The sequence below is a fragment of the Amblyomma maculatum genome, chromosome 1, assembly GCF_055883805.1.
Source record: "Amblyomma maculatum isolate TAMU_Amacu chromosome 1, ASM5588380v1, whole genome shotgun sequence".
NCBI classification, from domain to species: Eukaryota; Metazoa; Arthropoda; class Arachnida; order Ixodida; family Ixodidae; genus Amblyomma; species Amblyomma maculatum.
This window is the reverse complement of record NC_139344.1, coordinates 119,372,790-119,398,057: the sequence shown is the minus strand read 5'-3', so window position 1 is coordinate 119,398,057 and position 25,268 is coordinate 119,372,790. Positions and strand designations below refer to the sequence as shown.

Sequence of the window (25,268 nt, the reverse complement as noted above, 5' to 3'; positions counted from 1 at the left end):
ACGGGTGAAGTTGTTCTGGGCAGACGGCTGCCTTAATGTCGCTGAATCAGCGCAGGTGAAACTAGCAGTAGGCAGTCAAAACGAGGGGATATTCGACGAAGTTTAGCTTGTTCGAAGAGAGACGGCATCGAAGGTTGCACAATCTTTACATAATAAAAGATAGAAGGCGTCGTCGGCAATACCTTTGAGTATATGGCCGATTTTGTCTTCTTCAGTCATGTCCTTGTCAACCTTACGGCACAAAGTGAGAACATCTTGTATGTAGGCAACGTACGGTTCCGTGGCCATCTGTGCGCGTTTCGACAAGTCTTTCTTGGCGGCGAGCAAGTTCCCAACGGGCTTTCCAAAGAGATCATGCATCTTTTGCTTACAAACTCCCCATGAAGTTAATTCTGCCTCGTGTGTGAAGTACCACTTGCACGCCATTCCCGTCAGAAAGAAGATAAGGTTGGCTACCAGCAGAGTGGCATTCCAGCGATTATTCGCGCTGGCGCGCTCATACAGATCGAGCCAGTTGTCTACATCGACGTTGTCGTCAGTGCCACAGATTTGGCCAACGACGGCTTATGGGGCCATTGAAGAGGAGGAGGCGGTAGCTGTTGAGTCGGCGGCAGTGGACATGTTGATGGGTCCAATGTGGCGACCGCTGCGAAGATCCATCGTGGGATACGGGAATCGAATTGCAGTCTCCACCAAGATTTTGCGGAGGGCCTTGATATCGCCAGTTAACCCAGCGCAGCACATTTATCACAGTACTGCCCAGTTAACAGCACACACACTTCAACGTCGCCGTCTCTCAGCACAATCGCTCAATTCTTCTTCGTCACAATATTACCTGTACTCACCTATATATGGGGCTTAAACGTGGAGGCTAACGAAACGGGTTCTACTTAAGCTGAGGACAACGCAGAAGGTTATGAAACGAAAAAATATTAGGTGTAACGTTAGGAGATGGGAAGCTTGCAGCGTTTGTCAGAGAAGTAACTTGAGTTAATTACATTCTAATGGAAATCAAGAAGAAATGGACATGGGCACGTAGAGCGAAGAGAGGATAACCGATGGTCACTTATGGTAACAAATTGGATTCCAAGAGAAAGAAAGCGTAGCAGGGAGCGGCAGAAAATTAGGTGGGCGGATCAAGTTAAGAAGTTCGCAGGGCTTAAATAGATGCAGCTAGCACAGAACCAGGAGAATTGGAGAAGTATGGGAGATGCTTTCGCCCTGCAGTGGGTATAGTCCGGCTGATGATGACGTTATGGCCGCGACCGGGATGCAAATCCTCGGCGGCGGCCAGCTGCGCTGTCCGCTGCCCATCAACACTTGCGAGTCGCGAAGGGCGTGCGACCGGCTGTCGCATGCGACCTGGGAGCCGCTCAGCTCGACCGATGTTCACACTTGCAAAGACGACCTGCGATTCTCTTTCTCGAATTCTCGTTCGGAACGACACTTGCCGATCTTGAGTGTTCATCAGCAACTAGAAGCCGGATGTAAAACCAACTTTCGTTGACTTCAGCGGCCCCACTTATTGGTTACCAGTTTGCGATCGGCAGCCTTAAGGATGGAAAATCGAGCAGTGTTCGAACAGCCTGCGACTTTTGCTTTTCGACCAAAACGGTCGCACAACTACTGCCAGTCACAATGTGAAACAGGCATTTAGGCCACTGTGCCATCGCCGTATACCCTGACATACCTCGTGTCAATCTGGCAATCTATCCCGCTCTGCCTTTACTTTCGTCACCATTAGCCTCCATTCGTGCGAAGTTAGACCGAAAACAAGAACGCGCGGGCCCTTCCTTTCATGTGTAAGCCGATATGTGAATGTTTGGCCTCTTTACTAGCAACCAAAAATGGACAAGCTGTCGGGCTAATTGGGTTTCCATCGTTTTTACAGCGCGTAGCCGCACAAGTACAAAGCACGGAGGAACAAGTAGGACACACAGGCGGTGATTACTTGTTCCTCGGTGCTTTGTCCTTGTAAGGTCTACCCGCAATAATGAAGTCAGTCGCACAATACCGCTATAGAATTGAATCAACTTACCATTCATCACCATCAGCCGGACTATACCCACTGCAAGGCAAAGGCCTCTCTCATATTCCTCCAATTAACTCTGGTGTGACGCAACTGCGTATAACTCTCTATCTTATAAGAAAGTGGAGTGACAGGCGACGATGATTCGAAACCGAGAAATCACTGTGTGAGCGGAGCCGGGCGAGGGTTATATATTCAAGCGATTGGTTATCTCGCCTAGAGAAAAATACTATCACCGTTGGCAGTGAAAGCACCATACGCACTGTCACACCAGGGAGGACCTTCATGCTGAGTGCCGGAATCTTGCATGCGTAATAACTAAGAAGACAGATTAGGCTGAAATTTCGGACACGTATACTGCAAGACAGAGGCGAGTTACTAAAGTTATACTAAATGAAATAATCATCAATGCCACTGCCTCTAAGTTTTCAGTATAAACATGTCTCCTAACTGTAGGGAATAAAAAGGTAATTATTGAGTTCGTCACTGATATTACGATGATAGTTATTCTCACAGTTTGCGTCCACCTGAACGCATATTGAATGTCAAATACAACTTTTTTGTAAGTACTCTTTGTATTTGTTAAAAAAAAAAAAAAAAAACAAAAAAAAAACTGAATGTCCAACTTTCAACGCCCTGCAGTGTAAACGTACTTATTTTACACAAAGTATTTCATATTCTGAGATTTAATAAGTTAAAAAGTGTCGTTATGAATCTGAACATTGTTGTAACAGTAAAGAACCCGTTTATTATGTACAGAACGTTCATGTAACGCTTGAGAGAGAACTTAAAAACTCCCGCTAGAAACAAGCATGTGGCATGCAGTTGTAACACGCAATGTTTGATGTTCAATTATCAAAAAATGTCCCAACATTTTGTGACAACGAGCCATACTGTATCAGTCATGACGAAACTTATACGCAATACATGTAAGTAACAATTACAGCATAATTAAAACAACATTAAAATGCTAAAAGTAGTTGCCGACAAATATATTTGCTTTAAGCACCTGTACAAGCACTCTCTCAAGATGTCACTCGCCCTTGCACGGATGACAAACTCACCAGAACTTCGCAGTTAAACTCTTTTTTCTTTTTTTTTTCTTTTTTTTTTTTGCGCTGTTATGGACTGCATACATACGCCCAATTTTTTTTCTTTTATAAAAAACTTTACTTTTGACAATTGAACTCTAACACTTACTAGAACGCTATACGGGCTTTGTTACGTTTTTCATAGTTACATTGAAGGGCTTCATTGTCGCTCTTGTAGAAATTTGCTTCATGTAGAAATGATTAAAGTTGCTAGTGCGCGAGCATGCTGCGACCGTAGTCAAGCGTGGTACTTGAATAAATATGAATGTATCTTTTCTTGGATGATGTGCATTTATTTATTTATTTATTTATTTATTTATTTATTTATTTATTTATTTATTTATTTATTTATTTATTTATTTATTTATTTATTTATTTATTTACTTATTTATTTATTTATTTATTTATTTATTTATTTATTTATTTATTTATTTATTTATTTATTTATTTATTTATTTATTGACACTACAATCACGATGTCGGGAGTATATAGCAGGCTGGGGCAAAACACTAATATATATAGGCAGGTGGCGTAGACAACATCCGCCTCGCATGCAAGAGGACCGGGGTTCGAAACCCGGTGCTGCACAATTCTCCACCGGATAATAAAAAAATAAAAAGAAATTCTGCGTGTCGATGAAATTGCATAAACAGGTTTGGAGTAACAAACTGGATTCCAAAGGAAGGAAAGCGTAGCAGGGGACGGCAAAAAGTTAGGTGGGCGGATGAGGTTAAGAAGTTCGCAGGGGTCAAGTGGATGCAGCTAGCACAGAAACGGGTGAACTGGAGAAATATGGGAGAGGCCTTCGCCCTGCAGTGGGCATAGTCATGATGATGGTGATGACGCTAGCGGCATAATAGGATATTTCACATCCGCCGCTAGGGGTGAGGATGGCGCTGGTGCACGCTCACAGGTTTCGGTCAGTCAACATGAATACCCAAGCAAGCGGAGGGAGGGGCAGCCGTCGATGGAGCTCAGTTGGAAGAGCACTGGACGCGACATTCGGAGGTCGTGGGTTCGACTACCACCATCGGGCCGTTGTTTTTCCTTCCGTTTTGCATTTAATATTCTTTATTGCGATAATCACAATAAGACTAATTCCTTTCAATGCTAACAGTAAATATGAAAACAAAAAATGTTTCGCTTGCACTCTTAGGCTGTTCGCTCATTTAAATTATATATATATATATATATATATATATATATATATATATATATATATATATATATATATATATATATATATATATATATTTATATATATATATATATATATATATATATATATATATATATATATATATATATATATATATATATATATATATATATATATATATATATATATATATATATATATATATATATATATATATATATATATATATATATATATATATAAACTGATACATGAGTATTAGTCGTGCAGAATGATCTCGCTCAGCTGTTGTTGGCAGGCCAACTTTGGCTAAAAGATCTGTGACTGATGTACGTCGGTAATTGTTATATATGTATTGAGCAGCGTTCTTCTGAACCCTCTCTACCTCGTTAATATTAGCCCGAATGAACGGCTTCCAAACTCTCGCCGCATAATCTAGGGTAGGAAGAACAATAGATTTGCAGGCAAGCAGGCGTACAGATGGGGTATACAATCGCGATGTTCGTGTTAAGAAAAAGCAATTTACGAAAAGTGTTACACGTTATGAAATAACTATGTTTATTCCAGCTAAGATTATTAGTGACCCATAGCCCTAGATATTTATATTCGGTTACTTCTGATGTCACGTCGTTAGTACAGTAATAAAAAATTAAGACATTTTGTTTGCAAGCGATTCGCATTAAATGGGCTTTTCGAAGTTAATAGAGATTTGAAATGTTGCACACAACGCAGAAACATTTTGGAATGCGCTTAAGTAGTTGTTAATCTGATACACTTTTTACTTCAGTATGATTCAGCGTAAAGCCTAATTTTCACAGAAGTGTTTACGACAATGTCATTAATATAGATTACAAACAACATAGGTCCAATAACAGAGCCCTGAGGGACGCCAGAGTGAACAGTAAGCCTATCAGAATAATGACCGTTAAAAACGACGTATTGTTCTGAAAGGTAGACTGAGCTACATTAAATAAATTGTTTGTTACGAAGTATCGTGTTTAATATATAAATTAACTTTTCCTGAGTGACGTCCCTGTAAAAAGCTTTCGAAAAATTCATTAATACTGCATCAATCTGCGTTCCATTGTTAATTGATGTGGCAAAATCATGTACAGTTCCGACCAGTTCGTGCGAGTTGAGTAGCCTTTCCTGAATCCATGCTGATATTATGAAAAAAAAAAAAAAGAATGTTAGCTTCGAGAAAGTTTGATATGTGATTGTGAATTGCGCGTTCAAGCAGTTCACATGCATGGTGTCAACGTGAGAGCGGTTTCAATCTCGAAGTCCCCCAGTCTCTCGGAATTTGACCTTCACTAAAGAGCACTCACAGATTTTCAACAATGCTAGGAAAACATAACGTTATAACGATTGTGCGTAGCGTTTCAGACTCATTGGTAAGATTATTGCTAAGAATAATGCATTGCATCTGACTGAGACAAAGTAATTACTTAATTATTGTTTCGTGCGTCCGTATACACAATAACGCGGGTTTCATTCTGTGTACAGTTAACATATTTTTAAGCCTTTCGATCACGTTGCGTGGGGTAAACATGTGTACCTGAGTTGCATGAAAAACTTCCACTTTATTTTTGCATTGTTAGTAACAAGCGTTTGGACACTATCTTATGAAACGCTGCAAAAACGAGTGCTTTACTGCAGCTTTTGCTGTGTTACTTGTGCAATTTACTTAACACAAATTACGAAACGTCGGAACAACACGTGCGTTACTGCAACTTCCTACGACTTGGTCATAGCGCCTGACAGGCAAGATGCAGCTTAGTTAAAACGTTGTGAAATCCTGCAACAACAGGTGGGTTGCTGCAACTTGCTACGCCTTGACCACGGCGCGTGACGAATAAGCGCGCAGCTTAGCAAAAAATGTTTTTCTGTCGATAGACCTGTGTTTAATAAGGTGAATGAAATCGGGGACAACGTTACGGCCTCATAACGCCTGCGCATTTCGCTTACATGCAGCTCCTTTTTAGTGGAGGCATTTAAGCGTGCGTGGTTTGATAGCTACGGCAAAAATGTATGGTACGTCATGCTCTTTGCCTGTCAAATCCCTTGAAAAGCATCCAAATTTGTTGCGCTCATAAAACAAGCAAACGGTATGTATACTTCCCAAACGACTGCTCTCGGCACTGTTGAGCCTAGTTTCTTCTCTCATTAAGGAGAATGGCTTGAGATTCTTAAAGTTGGAGCCCCGTAACTGAGCGGTGATAGTAGTGTTTATGGAGAGTCTGAATTAGTCATGCAGTGGCCTTAGTTAAGCAAGCTTTTTCCTCGCAGGGAATCGTCCTCTCCCATAGTGAAAGTGCTTTCCCTAAAACTCGTCACTCGGGGGACTAGCACCATTAACGAGAGCGTAGGCATGAGCGCATCTCCTGCCCTCAGCGCGGGTACCCTTGTGCGCGCAGCGAGGTCCGCGCTTCGTCAGAACGAAGAAGAAGAATACGCAATCAAGCGGCAGCGAGGGCAGCCGCGACGACCCCATAGATCCCTTCTTTTGCTTTAAAGATGGCGCGTGCAAGCCGGCGATCGTTGCGTGTGACGTCATGAGCATCAATACGACGTCACGCATGACGCTTCCGCCGCTGCCGTAGAAACGGGGCTTGGCGGGGGTTGGGAGGAGGGGAAGGAAGAAGCCGAAGGGAGTCCGAAGCTCGGTGGTTAGCGCAATCTAAGCGAGCGGGCGCTGGGCTCTAAGGCAGGGCTTGGACTGGCCGTCGTTGCGTGTGCCGTCTGCTGCTGCCGCAGCGAGAGCAGTGTCGCGAGTCGCTGCTGCGCGCATGGCTGGCCCCGCAGGGCCGAGGCAGCACCGCCGGCGCTGGCCGGCGCCGCACGTTCCCTGGTCCCTCCTGGCGGCACTCGTGCTCGCGCTGAGTTCGCCCGCCGAGAGCCTGCGGCGACGGGAGAACGATGAACAACGCTCAGATGCCTACGGAGGCTTCCAGTTCAAGCACCACGACAACGCCGAAGTGGCCGAAGAACTGCGTCGAGTGTCGCTGGCCTGTCCGGACATCACCAACCTCTATGAACTGGGCCACCGTAGCGTTCTGGGACAGCCGCTATGGGTGCTCGAGATGAGCGACCGGCCGGGCGTCCACGAACAGCGTGAGTCGAGCGCTTTTCAGCGCCCACCCTTCGGTTCTTGATCGGCCGTGCATTGCGCCAGTCTCAGGCTCATGAAGAGTCTGACACTTCGCGCGGGCCCCGAGAACTGGAAGCATGAGTATCACGAGAGTGCAGAGGTGCATTATAGAGCAGTTAGAGCCCTGGCCCATATGCAAACATCTCTAGCGTCGAATGAGATTTAGGATGATCGAAGAAAGACTAGCTCTTTCGCAAGCAGAAGAAAAAGCTCCTGCCAACCATTGCATTCGCATATACTTTATTATAATGTTGTCGTAAAGAAGATATTCATTGTATTTTACTTTTATTGTACTTGTGTTGCCCCTTCATGCCACAGTTCGTTTTCCGTGTGGTTAAAAGGACAAAGTGTGGGCTTCACTGCACAGTATATGCTATGAGCCCTATGTTTAAGTTTAAAAATAAATGTGTCACTCTTCTATCCTCCCTTTTGCTCCTTGCCAGATGTGACACTTCTTGATAATCATGAGGGATAAACGTTCGGAAGCCTTAGCGCTGAGCTTTTTCTCTAAGGAAGAAAGGAGCAGCAGCGATCAATAAAGATCCTCCGTGATGCTATCACAGCAGGGCTATTCGAAAGCAAAAACTGCTATATATAGCCAGACATGTAAGGACTCCGTAGCCGCCTACCATCATTTCATAACCATACGCGGAGAGCAGTCATTAAAACAGTGTCGAGATTTTTGACAGCGAAAAACCAAGCCTCAGGTGTGACATGGACGTTTATTCTTTTCTTATTCTTCCAATTTCGCGCAATTGACCATCGCGCATGATACTAACCCCATCTCTATTCGCATATCGATAATTTTTACCTGCCATCTGCGTGTCACTGACGAACACACTTCAGCTGGAAACGGTATGGGCAGAGCCACTTTGCTACCTACATCCTGCAATCTGACTGTGTGCTACAATACAGACGTCAAAGAATGCAAACCACTATGATAGGCCTGAACAACGTGTTTTTCTTTTTTTTTTCTTTTTTTTTTTGCAGTACCGTTGATCCCTGTGTTTGTGATATAAGAGGCTCACTTTTCCGCCGAGGAGCGGGCTGATTATTTGCGTACACTTCAAGTGGCAACTGACACAGTGTCTCGTTTCGTCGATTCTATTTGGGAAGAATCAAACAGGCGGAATGACAGGAGAGTGTCGAGCGCACGAATACCACCGTCATATCACAGTTTGCGAGCGCCCGAAAAAGCGATGGTCCCCAGCAGTTGCGCTTCGGCAGCTACTTGATAGGCTCCTTACCGCAGCTCGCAACTTGTATAGCGCTTGTAATTACCGCACATAAGCGCAGTGACGGAGCGGCCGCTCCGAGTGTACCCGTAAGGACCCGCCTGCGCGCGCGCTGTCTGTGACGCACCCTAATACCGATCGATGCCCTCCCCTAGTGTGCCACAGACGCGTGGGCGCACGCGAGCCGTGACGTACACAGGGTCAAGCCTTCACTCATTCGAGCCCCTTGCCAGTCTCAAGGCCTGGGCAGATCGGCACTTTCATAACACGATAATCAAAATAAAGGAAAACGCTCGGACGTGCGAATCTGAAGAGAAACAAAGCACAAACTATATCCAGAATTTTCCAGAAAGGCATATAGCATCAACAATGGTTCGCGCGTCACCTCCAGGCACGGATAGAAACCCAGTGATTGGTTGGTTGGTTTGTGGGGTTTAACGTCCCAAAGCGACTCAGGCTATGAGAGACGCCGTAGTGGAGGACTCCGGAAATTTCGACCACCTGGGGTTCTTTAACGTGCACTGACATCGCACAGCACACGGGCGCCTTGCTTTTCGCCTCCATCGAAAAGCTGCCGCCGAGGCCGGGATTCGATCCCGCGTCCTCGGGAACAGTAGTCTAGCGCCGTAACCACTGCGCCACCCCGGCGGGGAGAAACCCAGTGAATTTTTTGTGAAGCCTAGAATTGGCGCATACTGATAAGCTGCGCACGTATTTTCATTCGAAGTCACATGGTTTTGCTTGAGTAATCTTCACTGCATACCATTCGATCTCAACAACGGTCTCTGCCTTTTGCGACGAACGCTCAAAATTGTCTGTATTGATATTTCGCCTAACAACACTGATCGCTCTCCTGCTTTGTACCCGCTCAATAAAATTAAGAACCAAAAATGAAAGTGCGATCGCGCTGTCTTCTGCGACGGCTGTTCCAGTGAAACACCGGGAAGTGTATACGACTTCACTTGGCTCAGAGCCCGAATACCGTAGCATCCGCCCTACTGGAGGCGCGTTCATTTTCACCGGCTCAGTGCGACGAAAGAGGTGCGCTGTAGACATTCGTCCGAGCTAACCGTGTGAAATATGTCCTTTCGCCTCAAAGCGATCGGAACTAGGCAGCAGCCTTTGTGGCTTGAATATTAATAGGACATTTCTTTTCTCCTGTCAAAATACTCCGCATGCCAGGTTGGTAGCTTTGCCGTGATACGCTAATAGAGTCCAGGGACCGAATTACGATACGATCCCATCACAAGAACTGTCCCAAACCTCTTTCAACCTGATCGGCTATTGCCCGGTTCCTATTGGTCGATTCCGATCGGCGGACCTCGGATCGTAACCTTATTCGGCCCCTGCTGAATGCGCATGTATGTCGTTATGCGCTAATGATGAACCAACGTGGCTATAAATACTTAAGAGTTCGCGCTCTATAGCTGTGACACAGCGCTGCGTTCAAGCTCTGAATGGGCGGCCAGATACCGATTTTACCGAGCGTAATGAGCGACGTTCGTAGTTTACCTTCTAAATATGGGGCATCGTCAACATTTGCAAGACAGCCTGCCAGTCAAGGTGTTGTAGGCAGAAGTTTATTATCTGACTGTATGCACTGCTACCTATGGAAACCATGCTACGAAACTTACCTTCTTTATTCCCAATTCGCATTCATCATCATGAGCCCAGTTTGTTGAAAGCAAAATACAAACTATGGGTGTAAGACAGGACGCCGCTTTGACGCACTGTAGATGTGGATGCCTTTATCAAATACCTCCAATCACCTTTCCCCTGCTGCCTCCAGCTATCCTCTTCGATGTATCACGAATTTCTTAATAGGCTTGTTGTCATTCCTTGATTAACCGGCTCACGTGTAGGTTTAAATTTTCATTATCGTTTCGTACAAACGCTCTGCCTTTGACACTTTGGCAACAGACTTTTAGCGCATTGTTCTACAAAATTCCATTAATAGCTTTTAAGATTTATAATATACAAAAGAAGCCCCTGGCCCCCCCTTTTTTTTTTTTTTCGAAATGTGCTGCTCTACACTCTAATTTCGGATATAGTAACCTGCTGTTATTGACATGAGACATGTATTTCGCATGTATTTCCTTCCGAAAAGGCCATAATTCTTTGTATTAGCTAACTATATCCCAATGACATTCTTGCAGAACTATAAGCTATTCAGGCGAATATCTTACCTGACACAATTCGTGATTGGAAGACGCTGTAGTACAATTAGCATTGCTGTTGGGAGTTAGTTTAGGTTTCAGCTTAAAAAAGAACGTTTCGTAATGAGAGAGAGCGCTTTAAGCGTTGAACAGATTGCTGTGACAGGTGTTACATGCATCTTTATAGTTCAGCAACTAAGATAAGATGGGGCGACCTAACCGGTTACAGATCTGAGCTTCTGCTCGAAACGATGCTATGTTGGTCAAACGCTGAATAGTATAGATCACTGAAAGCCTTTTCAACACTTTCCACCCCCCTCTAATGGTGAGGGAGAGACTGGAGGAACGCGCCTTCCCTTTCCTTTAGAGCGCCGATCGCCCACGCTCACCTATGACTGTCGGTGTAACATTTTCAGAGGCCTCGAACGAAAACCGTAGATCAACTTTGCTGCTCAAGGTAACGTCAACTGTCGGTCGTGACTGCTAGAGAACTTCGCTCATACTGCCACCGACAGAAGAAATTAATGAATGATCATGAAACTCTTATTTTCGCACATTTTTATACTGAAAACGCAAAATTCTGCAAATTGGGTCGTCGTGCATCAGTCACTTTAAAAACGGACCCTTTTCCACTAATACGCTGTGCATGCGAATGGTCTGGGCATGCCCTGCAAAATGACTGAATAGTTTCTTCCCACATGTTCTTCCAAGAATAGCGTTTTCTCAGCCATCGACGAAACTGACTACGGTACAGTAATTGAGCGCGGTGCTGGTATCCCTGCACATACCGGCCTGAAACGCAAATAACTTTCTGCCTCGTTTTCAAGCGTCCTTGAGTGGGGGATCGAGTGCAGCGTCGACAAGATACGGCGCGCCAGGCTCGTCTGTGGATCGGTCACGCACATCCGCTCTGGATAGACGAAACCAGCACTGCTCTTGACTGTGCCCTAATGAAAGTGAGCACAAGCGGACGCGGTACGGGAGTTTGCTTCTTCTGCAATTGGTCCAACTTAGCAAGGCACTGTTAGCAGAGGATCGCATATATTACTAAAGTGGTTTGCGTTAACTCTTATCCCCAATTCTTCCCAATCGAGATATCTGCGTACATCCTGCAAACACGCCTTGGAGCGCTTGTGTTTCCCTGTCTCGCAGTACTTATTATTGTATTTCAGTAATGTCTCTAAGGAGGACTGTTGTCCATGTGCTGACGGTGAGGATACTTTCCAGTACCTTGAAATATAACTTTTACACCCTGGTTCCTTCATGATTGCATGCAGTGACGCATAAATAGGTCATTAAATATAACACCCTGCTTCCTTCCACGTGCGAAAGCTGTCATATATCAAACTAAATTCGAGATGCATGTGCCTCGGCTCGAAATTCAATTATGTTCGCCGAAAACATCTTAATGAACGCCTGCAGCCGCACCGCAGGGAATTGGCGAAGCTCGACGCACCGTTTCGGAAGCCTACATCACGGTTCGACAACGAATGCGTTGGCTTGTTTTGCATCGTTGAAACGCCGAAGCTTTTTGCGTCCTCTGCCCCGATTCCATCCCCAACCCTACTCTCCCTATTTCGGATTTAACAATTGGGCAACTCCAGAGGAGTTCCACGTTAGGTAATGCAACTTTGTTTCCATTTGCTTTTAAGTTCCACGTACTTTTCACTTCTGGCTGGTTTCTTCAACCTAGTTGTTTCTGTCATCCTCTTAAATGCGTGCTTCCTAAATAAACAATTCAATTGATAACGCGTTCTCACGTTTTCATTATCTGAGTCCGTCGTCTCTCACGTGGTTGCAGTAATGTCGACTTCCAACCAACTCGTCTAACGTTCCATCCTTCAGAAGCAAGCTCAATGTTCTTAAAAATAAAAAAAGAAGAAGAAGAAGAAGAAGAAGAAGAAGAAGAAGAAGAAGAAGAAGAAGAAGAAGAAGAAGAAGAAGAAGAAGAAGAAGAAGAAGAAGAAAGGAAAGAAGCCGGTACTTTTTACGAGAACGAAACTGAATCAGTAGTGTTCGTTGTCGCCCTACGCATGCCGAAGTATTTATTCTGATGTATAAAGCGTCTGTAATGGATTAACCAACAGAATTCTACACTACGCACAGGATATACGTGTTTTCAATTGGGCAATTGTAGAGTTCTTGTAAGCAAATGAATGGCAGAACTCTTAGCCATGTCTTGAATACATTTGTCCAGAGGTGCTGAAGCACGTATAATATAGGAGGCTATGGCTGAAGCAAGGGCGCGGAAGGCCATCGTCAGCCGCTCACCACGCACATGTAGGCGCTGTAAAAGCGGCCAGTGTGCGATAGCCGCAAAGCACGCGCCGTCATCAGCCGCTGCGGCGAACATTTCGAATAGCATGCACTTTGTTTACAGCGCAGAATGCACTTTCTCCGATGAATCTATAAACTATGAAAACTGTGCCACAGGTAGTCCATTTCCAGCTGAAACTGTCCCCCCATCTCATCTTCCTTAATTGAAAAATAATAAAAAAAGGAGGACTTAAGTTTCGCCTTAAGAGTAGACGGGGTAGCGCCTTTAACACCGCCTTTCATTCTGCGAATTTTCAGCATTGGACGATCGGAACAGAGTGTGCCAAAGTGTTCAACGTCTTTAGCTCGTTTGATTTTGGGGGCAATGAACGGCGCTGTATCTGCTTCAGTTTTTGGTGTACACTCCCACGTACCATTAACGGCGTACAATTGGAGGAGCGTGTGTGGTCGGTTCGAATCCTCATCGCAAACTATGTTCCAATTTGACTCGCAGGGGGATGATAAATGGAAATACAGATGTTACGATACTGCTCTAAACGCTGCACAAAAGACGATTGCGTCAAAATATTGATACGAAGCCACGTACGTATTCTTTTCCGAGAGGTTTTTCTGAAAACTATGGTCTGGCGGCGCTTTTTCGACTGAGCGATCTGTGTACGCTTCGCGTAATAATTTTTATAGTTCACTTCAAAAACAGAAAATTCCTCACCACGCGAGCCGACGCGTAGAATTACCGACTCCATAGCATTCCCACACCATGCATTTGGTTTGGTTGATGGGGTTTAACGTCCCAAAGCGACTTAGGCTACGAGAGACGCCGTAGTGGAAGGCTCCAGAAATTTCGAGCACCTGGGGTTCTTCAACGCGCACTGATATCGTACAGCAAATAGATGCCTCCTGTATAAAGTCGGCCTTTTTAACCACGGCGCCAACGCGGCGAGGCCAACATGCACGTGTTTTTCAAAAAATCCCTGGCACACGTTACGACGTCGAGTAAAAGGTGCGGCAGGGGCTGGCTTAGTGGTCCTGTCGTATCGAGGCTGTAGCCGGAAAAATGCCCCTTAACTCACAAATATAAAATGCGCTTTAATAGCGCTTAAATAGCTGGCCGCCCCTCTACTGTGAAGCGGCCTCATGTGCGTATACTACACAATGTGACACAGCTCATTCTTTCTTTCTTTCTTTCTTTCTTTCTTTCTTTCTTTCTTTCTTTCTTTCTTTCTTTCTTTCTTTCTTTCTTTCTTTCTTTCTTTCTTTCTTTCTTTCTTTCTTTCTTTCTTTCTTTTTTTCTTTCTTTCTTTCTTTCTTTCTTTCTTTCTTTCTTTCTTTCTTTCTTTCTTTCTTTCTTTCTTTCTTTCTTTCTTTCTTTCTTTCTTTCTTTCTTTCTTAGACATCTGCCTGAAAGGAGGCTGAGGCTAAAGGCTCGGTCGCCTGACGTGGCCTCAGCTCCCTGGTACATTTCAGTTCACTTCACTTTATTATCTTAAAGACCCCCCAGTTCTGGGGTATTACATAAGGGGTGGGTACATGTATGAAGATTATATACAAAATAAACATAAGGGGTGGGTACACGTGTGAAGATTATATACAAAATAAACATATTATTAGTTAAATATGGCAGTTAAACAATTACAAAATGTGGATGGGCAGGTGATTGCAGTAATGTCGTGTGGAATGCCATTCCAGTCTACGGCTGAGCGAGGAAAGAATGACGCCGCAAATGTTGTAGTATGGGATTGTGGACGCGCAACTTGCAGGGGGTGACCAATGCGCGGTGAAATGCGTGCCGGTGGGTTGATGTAGGGCGGAATTCGAAGTGAGCTGGAAAGAAACTTATGAAACAAACACATACTGGCGATTCAGTAAGCACCGAAAATAGAATATTACGGCAGGCTGACACACAACAGTATCCTTGATCAGAACATAAAAGGGAGGAAACAAAACAATCGTGACATTTGTGCGTAGTGTGTGCAAAAAATATATGTACGTACAATATGAATAGGATCAGGACACTTAATAGGTACAATTTTACCGTGAGTGTCTCAAGTATGCAAAAATAATAAAAGTAAAAGAAATATACACAGTAGAAAACCCTATATCAGAGAGATTAGGTTTTTTTTTTTTGTATTTTAAACAATAGGTCATGAAAACAAATAGCACAATCAATTCCAGATTACACCGGACAAGCGATTTAAGTACAATAACGCACTGGTGAGCAAAGAAAGAAATAAAGAAACACTGACCAACAAATCATCGAAAGCATGCGCGGGCGAAGTAATATTACTGAGAGTATGCAATATCCCTACACAAAAGAACTTTCTTACAATCTTTCTGATATGCAGAAAAGGGTTGATAGTAATTTATGGGGATATCTCTTCTATTGAGCATTTTTTTTAACCTGGAAGGACAACGTTTGGCGACCATAATTTGTTCTGATTATAGGCATCTTTATTTTAGGATCCCTGATTGCGTACAAGCTTAACCCGTCTGTAGAAGTGTTGTATAAACGATTCTTATGTATCCATTGCAGCAGCTTAAAGTAGTAAACCTTGTCTGCATTCAGTATACTGTGTTTCAGAAAAAGTGGGTAAATTCTTAGTTTATGTTTCTCATCATGATAATTGTCACATATACGCAATACCTGCTTCTGTAAAGTAATTAATTTTTGTAATTGTGATCAGTAGTTGTGCCACAGACTAATATACAATATGTTATTCTTGAGTAGAAAAGAGAGTAATATAGGGCTTGTTTCAACTAAGATGGGATTAAGTGTAATTCTGTAAAGACAACCTGTAACTCGTGACAAATCAGACTTAAGGCTATCGATATGGGTGTTCCATGAAAGATCACTGCTAAACCAAACCCCCAGAAATTTCTGCTCAGGAACTTCCTCCAGCAAGGTACCTTCATATTTGATGCTAATAGAGCTGAGGTCTCGCTTACTAACCGGTTTGAGGATTACACATTTAGATTTTGTTACATTTAGGCCTATACAATTAGCTTGCAACCACAAGGAGAGTTTTAATAAGTAATGAATAACCATTTTTGCTAGACATTCTTTTGTTGATCCAGTAAACAATATGTTAATTTCATCTGCGTACATGATTAGCTGAGGGGATCCTGGTATCACAGTTATACCGTTGGCGTATACTAAAAATAGTAGAGGGCCCAAAATTGATTCTTGAGGGACACTGTGTTGGATCTCCAATTTTCTCGACATATGATTATTAATAATTACATATTGGGATCTGCCCTTTAAGCATGTCTCAATTAGCCTAAGCGCAACGCCCCGGATCCCACACATCTCTAGCTTTTCTATCAATATGTCATGTTGCATAACACTCTAGCAAGGCGTCGCCTTCTCACTTGGCCATCGCTTCCTTGCTTTCGATAGATTCAAGCCGCGTATGATGCAAGCACACCACGAGCGTATTCACGCTATTTCGTTTGAGGCAGGCTGGCTCGACCGATTTCGTTCACTAGTAATCGCCGATACAGACCACGCCTTCTGCACTAAAAATACGCCGAATAGAATAAGCAAGCGAAATCCCAGCCTTCAGCACCCTCGAGAGAGTAATCCGTAGTAGTAGTACAGTTGTTCGCTGCGTCGGGGGCTTTCCTCGCGTCGCCTACATGTAGAGCGACGCTAGCAGCCAGCACAGACAGCGTTCCCGGCACGGCAACGAACAGCTGGTCGTGCTAGCGGCGGCTGCTCCTGGGGATAAGCGGCCCTCAATTGGCCGGCCTGCGCGAATAGGATGGCACACGCGCACATCACGCTTTTTCTTCTTTTATCCCCCAAGAGGCTCGCGTGGGCGGCTCGCGTCAGCGACGCGCCTGCCGTAAATCGCTTCCTCGCCGCATTGCCGCTTCTCCTACACGCATTTTTTTTTTTTTTTTTTCCAGGCAACCTAAGCGCCAAGCAAGCCGCGATACGGATTAAGAGCGTCGGCGTTCCGTCGTGTCTGCTCGCCTCATGCGCGAGTCATTTACCCCTGCGCCCCAGCCGGATCAGCTGCTATAATTACGTCCTGCTGATTTGTGCCTGGCCGGAGGCGGTGGACAGCCACCGGCTGCTGACGCCGGCTAGCTGTCCATGCCAGAAGCGACCGCGCGTGGCGTCAGGTTATCTGGATCTCGGTTTTTGCGTCACCCCTTTGAGAGGCGCGGACAATTTTGGACGCTCGTGTTGTAATTGCGTTAAGTGCTTATAAAAAGAAAAATAAATGGCCGTGTTAACACCTCCAATCAGCTTCGTAACGCATGGCAGTCGATATCATCCCTGCCTTGAAAGGCTGCTCTTACGCCAACGCTGTTTTGCACGAGGCTCCCTGTCGTTCTGCTGTCCTGTTGAACACTAAATTGCTTCATCGGTTCGTGTTATTTTTGTTAGCACTCTTTACCATTCGTTTCGTGCAATTTATTGCTTATTTGTTCCTTATTTTTGCAAGATAGCCCCTTTCTGTTGCAGTCACGCAATGAGTTCTGATGAGATTTCGAGATTGCCGGTGTCAGCTAGAGATAGACATCCCTTCACGAGCAGATCCTTACGTACATGGCTTCGTAAAAGTCTTTCTTTCTTTCTTTCTTTCTTTCTTTCTTTCTTTCTTTCTTTCTTTCTTTCTTTCTTTCTTTCTTTCTTTCTTTCTTTCTTTCTTTCTTTCCTTCTTTCTTTCTTTCCTTCTTTCTTTCTTTCTTTCTTTCTACCTTTCTTTCTTTTTCTTTTCGTTATTCTCCCCCTCTCTTCACTTTTTCATTCTGCGAATGCACTGTGATATTGGTGTGAAGTTCAGGCACCTTAGTGCGACAACTCCTGAATGGATACGCAGTGCCATCAGTAGTTCGTAAGCCAGAATGCATCTTCGCTTTCTGCCAGCGTCCCCTGTATGTACCTTCTGTTTATTTAAACAGCCTTACGTACATAGCGCTCACGTAGTGCGAAACACTTCACCGAGTGTCGGGAAAGAAAAGAACCTGGTACATGCCAGGATCAGCAGCAGCGTAACATATACTGCGTTCCCGAGCTGTCCTCACGCGCGACTCGGACAGCCGGATGACGGCTGCGCTGCTTCACCACGTTTCTCGTCGGTCGACGCGTAGGTAATGTTTGCTTCCATCACATAACGGGACAGCACGGTGGAGCGACGAAGCCGACTATTGCCGGCAAGACAGCTTTGTTCGCAGCAAGCGTGCGCTGCAGCAAAGCGCACTTGTGGTGGGGTGAGGAGAAGACGCGGAGGAGGGGACGCTGACTTTGGCGTCACCGCACCGCGAGCGCAATCAACGCGGAACATATGGTAGCGCAGCGGGGCTGTAGACAAACTTCCGGCGCCTAGGAAGCGGCAGCTGCCGGCAGGTACTAATTGCCGTTCCTCTAACAAGCACTGACAGGGAGAGCTAACCGCCAATAATGCGTGCGAGCAAAGCCTGCTTGCCTCCCGACAGTGTATGGTGCCTCTGAACTTCTTCGCTAGTGTCTCCCTCGCGTTTTAAACAGCGTTCAGATCTTTGTTTGTTTGTGTGTGTGTGTGCTCGCGCGTGGGTACGTGTGTGCGCGCGTGTGTGCGCGCGTGTGTGCGTGCGTGTGTGCGTGCGTGTGTACCGTACCCACGTACCCATGCGCAAGCACGCACAAACACGCGCGCGTGCGTGCGTGCGTACGTGTGTGTGTGCGCGCGCGCGTGTGTGTGTGTGTGTGTGTGTTGTGTGTGTGTGTGTGTGTGTGTGTGTGTGTGTGTGTGTGTGTGTGTGTGTGTGTGTGTGTGTGTGTGTGTGTGTGTGTGTGTGTGTGTGTGTGTGTGTGTGTGTGTGTGTGTGTGTGTGTGTGTGTGTGTGTGTGTGTGTGTGTGTGTGTGTGTGTGTGTGTGTGTGTGTGTGTGTGTGTGTGTGTGTGGTTAAAAGCGCAATTTCCGGCTGTACCTGTAGCTCAGTCGGACGTGCTGAAGAAATCCCCTCAAGATGGAGCAGATGTGAAATCAGGGAGTCATTTCACGCTAGCATACACCCACTCGCACCTATATGGTTACAAATGAAAGGTATACTACAGGTTTCACATATCGCATTATGCAGTACGTTCTATCTTAAATACTTTTCTGGTGTAAGCGTTGTTGTGGGCATGAAAATGAGGATTGGCCATGCTTCCCGCCATCGAACATTGGGCGCGCCGTGCCTAACAGTCGGAGATCCAGGCTATACCGACCTTTCTCCCTCGCGTTGTCGGTACGTTCGTGTCCGCCTCTGATTGCACGGCATTACATCTGCTGAAGATACCGTGGTTTCCTCACGCCGTCATCTGGTGTTCGCGTGTCGGGTTCCCTGTGTAATCTTGTCTGGCTGAGCCCTGCGCTTTTTAGTGCGAAAACGGCTCTTCGCGGGGCAAATCGGAAAAATATTGAATATCCGTAAAGCCTCGGCCTTTGACCTTGACCGGCGCTGACAACGCCGACTTTGATAATGAAATGGGAGGGCGAAATCGGAATATAGCACTCCAGGACCCTTGGATCCCGAATTAGAGCTGCTACTCTTAGGACACGTTCCAATGAATTGGTTAAAGCCGGGCTAGCTCTATAGGGTGGTCTCTCATACAACATGCTAGCTTGATAGCTTACAGCTGTATGCTAATTAAAATGTGTGGGAGAAGGGAGGCAGAAATTAAAAGATTAGTAGCAAAGTGCATGTACGTACATACATACATGAACGAGGATCTGCAAGGGACCCCGGCAAATGGGAGCCGTTAAAGCTGACGCCTCATACCCCTGATTGCGACAACGTCAGCTAAATCTACCATATACCAAGATAAACTACACCAAACAAGTGCTTTCACACATTATACTGGGCTTATCCATGTTAAATCTCTTCGTTTTTTTTATCTATGTAGTTGGAACTCTGTTACGCCGCCGGGGTGGCGCAGTGGTTACGGCGCTCGACTACTGTTCCCAAGGATGCGGGATCGAATCCCTGCCTCGGCGGCCGCTTTTCGATGGAGGCGAAAAGTGCACATTAAAGAACCCCAGGTGGTCGAAATTTCCGGAGTCCTCCACTATGGCGTCTCTCATAGCCTGAGTCGCTTTGGGACGTTAAGCACCACAAACCAAACCAAATTGGAACCCTGTAACTAATGATACGGCTTGCTGTTATCTTCCGTTAACCTTGTTTGTTTTTGTTTTAATGCGCTCGCACTAAGATCCCACTCACTGATTTCGCCGGCTACTGCTATCTATCTGACTCTGCGCTGCGTCTTCGTGCAGCTTCGTGTGTGAATAAGCAGATGCTTCTATAGACCGCTTCTCGGTGCTGTTGGCGCTCTTCTGCGAAAGAAGAGCTAAACAAGGCCGAACCGTGCGCTTGCAAAGTGTAGAGAGGTGCACACTTTCTCAGCCCATCGTTTAGAAGGGAGGGGTGTTCACGTCGGCTAAAAGTGCTGAAGCATCCAATTCACATTCGCCCTGACCACGCTACATATTCCGTCATTCCTTTTTTTTTTCTTTTTTTTTTTTTTTTTCAGCACACACTTTCTTCTGCCTTTTACCTTTCCTTGCATTTTCGCTCAATATTATGCTCAGGATGAAGAATTTGACTCGGCAAATTTCCATAGCGCAGCTCACATTTCGCTGTGTAACGGTCCCCCGTTGCAAAACGTCGCGAAGAACGCAAGTTGCGCCATTGTACTGACCGGTGCCCCCTGGAACGTGACTCCATGGCTCAAATTCGGAGATGACGTACGTATCACACGATGCCTAAGGCGAGCTTTCTGAAGCGCTACGCTCTGTTGCTCTTGGCTGATCTGTAATGTCCTCAGCGCGCATGTGGCCAGCCCAGGAGCGCTTTTCGAACGCGTCCGAGCAGTCTTCGCTGCCGCAGTACTCGTTGGTGTATGCAGTGAAATGAGATCGCCGTACGCGTTCTTCGTCCTGCACGTCGGGGAGGTCGCGTTTCCAGCCTTGAAAACACTTTCCGTCTGCAGAGCAGCGCAGTAGCTAAGACCGACCGTGCTATTCTTGTATGTCCATTTGAAAGCGTGAAATATCTGCAATTCGGTGGAAATTCCTGAAATTTAAAAGTGTCAACGCCTCGTGCAAATGAAGTGTTGCAGGTTGTCTCGTGTAGGCCACAACGTAACGTGCCCTCAGCTACTTTCTTCACTCAGCTTTTATAAAGATTTGACGGGAAAAAAAGTGAAAGTCATGAGTGAAGAATCCGCTACGTAGAATCAAACATCTGGCTACTCACAGTGCAGAAGAGTGGTGCCGTTATGACAATTTATTTTGTTCATATGCTCTGGGTCGTTCGAGATAAATTAAAAAGAAGCATTGGACTGAGGTCGCTGCGTGTGTTGCAGTCAACATGCGGCTGCCCACACACAGCAAGGTTGTGGCAGCGGATAGCAGCAAGCCTGCTAACCTGGCATGCTTAAACTATGACGACAAATGTAATAGCTGATTTCCTGATTCCTCGTATTTTTGCACTGGGTCAGCGTTGTCGGATGTGTAACCAGACTCATTTGGTTATCTCATTAGTACAGCAACAATCCTGTGAAAGATATATGAATGACTTCGGCCGTAGTCAACTGCGACGCGCATGCAGTTTGTCAGTGTCGAAAGCAACGTCGTTCATGTGCCAGCCTGTGAGTATGCTATCCTCGTGGGCGAGATGAAACACTTCCACGACCGCGGGGGAGAAGTCTACCTGCGTAATTATGTTTTTTTTTTTTTCTGATGCTTTGTTATTTTTGTTCACACTTCTTTCAAACGATGCCCCTCTTATGCTATCGAGATTACTTGTACCAATCTAGAGCCACAGCAGATATCCAGATTATCGATTTTGATGAACGTGTAATACAGTCAAAACTCGATTTAACGAGACCTGATTTTATGAAAGTCCCGATTTAACGAAGAGATCTCAATTCCCCTCAGAAACTTATATGGTCCAATGCGTTGAGTAACTCGAGATAACGAAACTAATTTCGCTATCCGTCCCGATTTAAAGAACCTTTTGCTAAAAAATGAAGGTGAAAAAGTCTATTTTTGGTCTATTTTGCACAAAACGCTTAAGAATGTACTGATTGCGAGCCAATGATACCATCGTTCAGAAACTACGTCCCGCTTTTGCCAAACTGCGCGGTGCGGAACGCGAGTTATATTGATTTTAATTCACGAGATTTCGCTAGCGGTATAACGCATGCCAACACAGGGACAAATATCTGCTGCGACAGTTTGCCGGAACACATGAATTGGAAGAACGCACGAAAAGTCCGGGCAGATGTTGCTTACAAACCGCAAGCAAGCAATTATTGCTGATACTGAATTCTCCTCTTCCAGCCAGTTTTCATTACTTAGGAAAGATCGCGTTACCTCGCACGGTGGTGGGGTACTAATCGCCGTAAGGAAAAGCCTCCAAGCGCATGTTGTTGATACAGGATCGTGCCCGGAAATTTTGTGGGTTGCATTACGTCTATCATCGTCGGTAACTTGCGCCGTTGGGGTCTGCTATCGCCCACCTTATTCACACGAGGAATTCGCTCAAAAGCAGAATGAATCTCTAACTTACCTAAAGAACAAATTTCCACGTTCACCAATATTCCTAGCCGATGACTTCAATTATCCGAATATTGAGTGGCAGGCATGCAGGCCCCTCGAAGGCGCAAGAAAGCATGATTGCCAGAATTTTCTGGATGTGTTAGAACTTTTCAACCTACACTAAATGGTTTCTACACCTACGCGTGGCGATTCAATCTTAGATCTAGCTCTGACCACGCAGCCTGACCAAACGTCTGTAAACGTGTTGGATGGTCTCAGTGACCTCAAAGTTTTGCAGCGCAATTTCACAGTAGCCAGAAACAAACCAGAAAAAGCAAATAAAATTATATTTGATTATACCAGAGCAGATATTGATATGATTCTTAATGAACTATCATTGTTCTCTGCAGATATTTCTCGTTCTTTCAGTTCGTGGGACGCGAAAGAAAACTGGTCTCTTATTTGTGATAAATTAACTTTGCTAAGAGGTAAGTACGTACCTAAAGTCACCATCACCACATTTACAGACAGCACATGGTTCACAATGAGCGTCAAAAGATGTATAAACAAAAAGAGAAGGTTTTACGCGAAAGCTTAAAAGTCAGCGTCTGAGCGCGATTGGGATCAATATCGTACACATGCCCAACAGTGCAAAACAGAAATCGAAATCGCAAAGGCCAAGTTCTATGCCAGTGACATTTCACATCTTTTAAAAAACGATCCTCAAACATTTTGGCGTGTTGTTAATCCAAACTATGGTACAAGCACCTCAGTGTCAAATTCAATAACTAAAGAAGGAAAGCTCCTTACTTCCCCTGAAGTAGCAAAGGAATTTAACCAATTTTCCTGCTGCAAAAAATAGCGAAGCCTGCAATATGCTCTATCTTAGCTGCTATTTTTCAGCAATCCATGGATATGGCGGGTTGTGTCCCGAACGATTGGAAAATTGCGCGTGTCATGCCCATTTTCAAATCTGGCGATGCTACTCTGCCATCAAATTACAGACCAATTTCTTTAACCAATATAAGCTGCAAGTTGCTAAAGCACATAATCTCCTCCGCCATAATGGGTCATCTGGTTGGTGAAGCATAGCTTTTTTTTTTTTTCTATCAGCACGGCTTCCTACATGGTAGGTCTTGTGAAACACAACTGTTTGAAATGGTTACGGACCTTCATCCTGCTGTTCATGTTCACTCTAAAATAGACGCCGTATTTATGGATTTTGCCAAAGCATTCGACAAAGTCCCACACATACGTCTAATAAAGAAGCTTGAGAATTGTAAGGTTATTTGTTGGATAAGGAATTTTTTGGCTAATCGCTATCAATCAGTCTCAGTTAACAGCTATTCTTCCTACCACTCTCCCGTTAAATCTAGAGTGCCGCAAGGGTCTGTACTCGGACCTATCTTGTTCTTAGTTTATATAAATGATATCAGTAATAACCTAAATTCCACGGTCAGATTATTTGCTGATGATTGCGTGATATACAGACAGATAACTGATCTTTCGGACTGTACTAATTTACAATCAGGCATTGATAAAATTAACAATTGGTGCACACAATGGCAAATGGAAATTAACACCTCGAAAACAAAACTTGTCAGATTTACCACAACATCTGGCACCGAACCATATCATTACACTTTGAACAACGTGCATATTGAATCGGTACCCATCATAAAGTATTTAGGTGTACAGTTAGCATCAGAGCTTTCATGGAACTGTCACTTCGATACGGTTATCAATAAGGCTTCCAAAATACTCGACTTCCTCAGACGTTGTGTCTGATACTTCCTAATTCAGAGCTAATCCAGACACAAAGCTATTAGCATACACTACATTAGTGCGCTCTAAATTGGAGTACGCCTCTTTAATTTGGAACCCTCATCAAGCATACCTAGTAACAAAATTAGAGTCTCTGGAAAATAAAGCCGCCCGTTTCATATCTAAAAACTATTCGCGATCAGCAAATATAACTGAAATAAAAACAGCCCTCAACTTACCTCTTCTTGAAAGACGGAGAATGTTTTCCGTACTGTCCTTTTTCTACAAATTATATTATAGTCATTCTTCTTTTGCGTTGTATCATATCACTCTGGCCCATCACATATTCCTACGCATTGACCACCAATTGAAAGTGCAACCCATCTTTGCTCGAACCAATCTTTTCTTTCACTCACCTCTCGTCCTCGCCATCCGTCAATGGAATCTGCTCCCCGCCACCGTTGCATCTTCCAGTGGTTACGAAACGTTTGTAACCGGTCGAAAAAGTCACTTCGAGCTGTAACCTTCATTTTTGCTTTTCTTTTTATATTCGTGTTGAAGCGCTGCTCTCCGAAAAACTTGAATGTTTGGTGCCATCTGTATTTTTATTTTGAGTGTTTGAAACACTAGCTTTTCAACATTATGTTCCTGGCTAACGACTTATGTAACTATCGCTAGTGTTCTTGGTGACGAATGTATACTTATCGCAATTTTGAATACATTGTTTTTACTCTTGTCCCCCCTCCCCCCCCCCCCCCCCCCTCCCCCCCCCCCTCCCCCCCTATGTAATGCCCGCTCGGGCCTTTATAGTATTTGAATAAATAAATGAGGATCAGCAACGTCTTTTGAGGAAAAGAAATTTAATCCCCTAGGACTCTTCTTGCCAAGTT

General features: G+C 44.8%; 1 protein-coding gene across 1 annotated transcript in view; it reads left to right on the top strand.

Moving 5' to 3' along the window:
* Window positions 1–6,962: 6,962 nt before the first annotated feature.
* The window catches only part of LOC146203711 (carboxypeptidase D-like), a 38,123-nt gene continuing 19,817 nt past the window's right edge, over window positions 6,963–25,268 (top strand). Inside the window, exon 1 of the mRNA XM_084588869.1 lies at window positions 6,963–7,394. Within this exon, the coding sequence (XP_084444995.1) occupies window positions 7,070–7,394 (325 nt within the window). The 5' untranslated portion in view covers window positions 6,963–7,069. The remainder of the gene's footprint in view (window positions 7,395–25,268) is intronic.